The 4107-nt window shown below is 62.9% G+C and overlaps 1 protein-coding gene across 1 annotated transcript; it reads right to left on the bottom strand.

Annotated features, from left to right (window-relative positions):
- Positions 1–1397: 1397 nt before the first annotated feature.
- Positions 1398–3901, bottom strand: CDK5R2 (cyclin dependent kinase 5 regulatory subunit 2). The gene has a single exon (XM_059393494.1). The coding sequence runs from the start codon at positions 3707–3709 to the stop codon at positions 2597–2599; it is 1113 nt and encodes a 370-aa protein (XP_059249477.1). The 5' UTR covers positions 3710–3901; the 3' UTR covers positions 1398–2596.
- Between the last annotated feature and the right edge of the window lie 206 nt (positions 3902–4107).

The raw sequence follows: 4107 nt of genomic DNA, 5'->3' as shown, positions 1-4107 counted from the left end.
TTAGACTCTTCTAATGCAGAAGTTCTAATAAAGGAGTCTTGTTAACTAGTTCCAAATAAGGCAGCCTAGGATTGTTTCCTCCGCTAGAGTGGGGAGAGTGGAAAGGTGGCCCCGCCCGCTCAGTCTGGTTACTATGGCGACAGCCGCGGGGTGACCCAAGTGCTCCTCCCTCCCTCCTCCCAAACCCAGAAAGATGACGGCACCGCGCTGACTGCGCCAAATTCCAGCCAATGGGTGGCTGCTCCCGCCTTCCCTTCCGCCAACTCTCCCCTTCCTTCCCTCCCTCCCCCCGGAATTCGATTCACAAATCTGGGCTCGGGATTTCCGGCTCCAGGCCGGGTGCAAGGGCGCTGGGCCGAGATCGGGGTAGAGTCGCGGTCTGTCCTGTTAGGAGGGCAAATGGAAGCCGGTATTCTTGGGTTCTCGGGCCAGACTCCTGTAATTCACCACCAGAAGAGATCACAACCTACTTTCAAATTATTCGGAAAATCTAGTTGAAGCTGAGCCTGCAACTCCTCCTGCCCCTACAAGCCCCACCCTGCCCACAGCGCGCCAGTCAGCACCACGGACAGCGATCCAGTACCTAGTCTCCCGCCCCTCGCGGGGTTCTGACTCCTCATCCTCGAGGTCTGGCTGCAACTAGGGACGCCAGAGACGCCAGCACTCTGCTGGAGCCAGGCCTCATGGGCCAATGAAACTGAATGGGGGCGCTTAGCCACGTGGCTCAGAAGGCATCGGGACAGGAGTCTCAGGCTAAAGAGCTTAGTTCTCTTCTTTCAACCCCTAAGAAAGGCACCTGTCTCCCAGGCTGTCTGTGTCCTAGCCTCCCTGGGGATAAAGGGCCAGGCCTGAACCTTAAGCAGGGTTGGACTTCGCAAGGCTATCCTGGGTAGGCGGGTGACTAAAATGGCCTTGAAACAACCAAGGGAATTGGAGGAGGGGTGTGGAGCTGAGTGTGTGTGTGTCAGGCCCCACCTGAGAGTGGTGAGCACAGACTTGGTCAGGCCTCACTAGACTCTAGACAGTATATATAGCAGGGAGAGATGGAGGAAGAGAAAAGCAGCTACCGTAACTAGCTAGTTCTACCTCAACGGTCTACTTTGTAAAGGGTATAACTTTTGCTGTCTTCATTATTCAATCCCTAAATGGCCTGGGCATTAATGAAGAGTTAGGTGAGACAAGATGGATTCAGCTTTATCATCAGGCCTCAACCTTTGGCTACTAAAGTCTCTGTAAAATGGAAGCCAATGTGAGGGCGGGATACGGAAAGAGTAGCAGTTCTCAGGGACCCATCCTCCCCAGTAGACCCGTGGGGGTCCTCCTGCCCTGTGACTGTTTCACTCCTGATCCCACTCCCTCCCTCCCGGGGCCCAAAGAAAGGCCGGCGCAAAACCATCTGCAGGCGCTTCCAGCGCTTTATAGTTCTCTCCGGGACAGACGGACAGACAGACAGTGCAGCCCGCGCCGTCGGCCCGCATCATTGGCACCTTGGACACGGCACCAGGCCCAACCCAGTCCCTGGTACCTTCCCGGGAAGATTCCGGTCCGGCCTCAAATCAGCACCTCAGACAGCTCCCGGCCCAACACCCACCCTCCCCCCTCCCTCTGGAAACAACCAAATAAATTAAAAGGGGAGGAACAAAAACACCCAAAGATACGGAAGAGGGGTACCCCTCCCCCAGAGTAAGAAGAGTTTCTGTCTCCTCCCGCCCTTCCGCTGAGGCGCCGTCGCCGCCGGGATGGCCTCCTAGGTTGATTTTGCTCCCAAACCTCGGCCTCCTGAAGCCGGCATCTCCCTCCCCCCCCCAACTCCCGGCATGCAACACGTTGGAAAAGGTAGGGACAGGAGGTGGGGGTGGGGCGAAGGACCATCCTGGTTGTTGTCTGGGCTCCTGGGGCTGCAGTTTCTCCCCGCACCGAAGTCAGTCCAAATCAAGAATTGATATTCCCTTTGGTCTGGGAAAGGGGATATGGGGTGCTCAGTAGGGGGAAGAAATGCAAGCTGACATAGGCGGGGGGGTGGGGGTGAGCAGACAGGAGGGAAGATGGTGACACATGTCAGAAGCAAGGAAAAGAGAACGAGAAGGGGAGATGGGGACACGGGTGCAGAAAGAGAAAGGGGAAAGGGGGGCAATGATAGTGGGATAGGGGGTAAGCTGGAGACGGAAATACACACCAAGGGTACGGAAAATGGAAAGGCAGAGAGGGAGATGTGAAGGCAGACAGGAGGAAAGATGAAGATACAGGAAGGAGGCGAGCAAACGGTCAAAATCGAGGGAGATGGATTTACAGACACACACGGAAGGGAAGGAGGAGACCCGGGTAGAATTGGAGAGATGGGGGCACAGGCAGACAGAAAGGGTGAGGTTGGGGGTCCCCCTCCCGCGCTCATCCCCCACCCCCACCCTGTGCCCAGCAAATCCAGAGCCGCGGCCTCTGGCGTCCTGGCCTCCACCTTCCCCTGCGGGACAGGGGCGGCTCCTCCTCCGGCCACGGCACGGAGCGGCGGTAACAGCGGCGGCGGCTTGATGGTCCCGGGGGCTCCGAGTGTGTGTCAGGGGCTGGGGCGGGGTGCGGGCGCGGCCCTTGGGAATCCCTAGCGGTCCAGGTTCATAGTCCAGTGCTTGGCTCCGGTCGCGCAGCTGTCCCTGGCGGCCGAGGAGGAGGCGGGGGCCGCGGGCGCCCCCCCGCTGGGTGGACCCCCGACGCCCGCGGCGGCCTCGCCCTCGTTCTTGAGGTCTTGAAAGACCTGCGTGAAGAAGTGGGGGTCGGCGTTGAGCCGCAGCATCTGGGGGCTGAGCCGCTGGATGAGGCGCAGGCAGCGTTGCCAGAAGCGCTCCTTGTCGGGCTCCACGAGGAAGGGCTTGAGCGGGTATGAGATCTCGTTGCCCATGTAGGAGTAGGCGAGGTAGAGGCAGGTGAGGAAGGCGGCCTGCAGCTCGGCTGCCGACGCCAGCTCATCCCCGCGCAGCGACTCGCGGCACAGCAGGTACACGAACACCAGGTTGGCGGGCGTAATGAAGGCCTGGTCTTGCCAGCCCTGCAGCAGCAGCGAGCGGTCCACTCCGCGGAACCAGCCCACCAGCTCGCCCGGGCTCAGCTCCTTGAGGCGGTAGCAGCGTCGGCACACGAAATCGCCCAGGCAGCGCAGCAGCTCGCCGGTGGACGCCTGCACGATGACCCGCCGCGGCGAGCCGCCAGGCACCGGCGGCGCCGCTTGAGGGGCTGGGGGTGGCGGCGGCGGCGGCTTTCCCCCGCCCGAACCCGGCGGCGGGGCGGCCGCGCTGCCCCCCGACGGCGGCTCGCAGGTGGCGGCGGCCGCCGGCACGGTGGGCACCGGCACCGCCAGTGGCTTGTTGGCGCCGCCGCCGTCTGGGGGGTCCCGGCCCTTGCGGAGAAGGTTCTCGCGGTTGCGTTGCTGGACCAGGGGGTCGGGGCCAGTGGATGCCGGCTTGGGCGTCACCTTCTTGCTGCCTTTCTTCTTCTTGGCGGACGCGGCCACCAGGCGCTTCCAGGTAAGCGCGGAGATGAGCACTGACGGCCGCTTGAGTCGGCTCTCGCCTTTGCCGCCCTTGCCTGCTGGCGGCGCCCCGTAGCCCCCCAGAGCCTCGTCCCCCGCGGGCGGCGCTTTCTTCTTCTCTTCGGGCAGCCCGCCGGGCCTCCGGCCCTTGGCCGAAGAGGCGGGGGAAAGAGACAGCACCGTGCCCATCCTGCAGAGCGGGGCCGGCGCCCGGGCCCCGGTGGGAACCGCGGGCGGCGCCGCTGTCGCCGCCGCCTCTGCTGCAGCCCCCGGAGACCCGGCGGTGGGGGGCCTAGCCCCGGCCCGGGCGCGGGAACGGGCAGGGGAAGGTGGTTGCTTGGCTGCTCCGCGGCGGTTGCTCGGAGTCTGAGCTGCGCCAGCTGCAGCGTCAGCCCCACCCCTTGGACCCCGTCTTTAGCCGCGCCGCGCCCCGCCTCACGCAGCCAATCCTCACTCGAGTTGCCCTTCTGACCGGCAGCTCCTCTGGCCAATAGAAGCTCGCATACCAATTTCAAGTCCCGCCCTACCCCCCACCCTCTGTCTCCGGTCCTTTCCCTTCCCCAGAAAGGGGAAAGGGGGAGGAGGTG

This window comes from Mustela nigripes, chromosome 3, assembly GCF_022355385.1.
Source record: "Mustela nigripes isolate SB6536 chromosome 3, MUSNIG.SB6536, whole genome shotgun sequence".
NCBI classification, from domain to species: Eukaryota; Metazoa; Chordata; class Mammalia; order Carnivora; family Mustelidae; genus Mustela; species Mustela nigripes.
The sequence above is the reverse complement of the archived record's forward strand: the minus strand, read 5'-3'. Positions and strand labels throughout refer to the sequence as shown.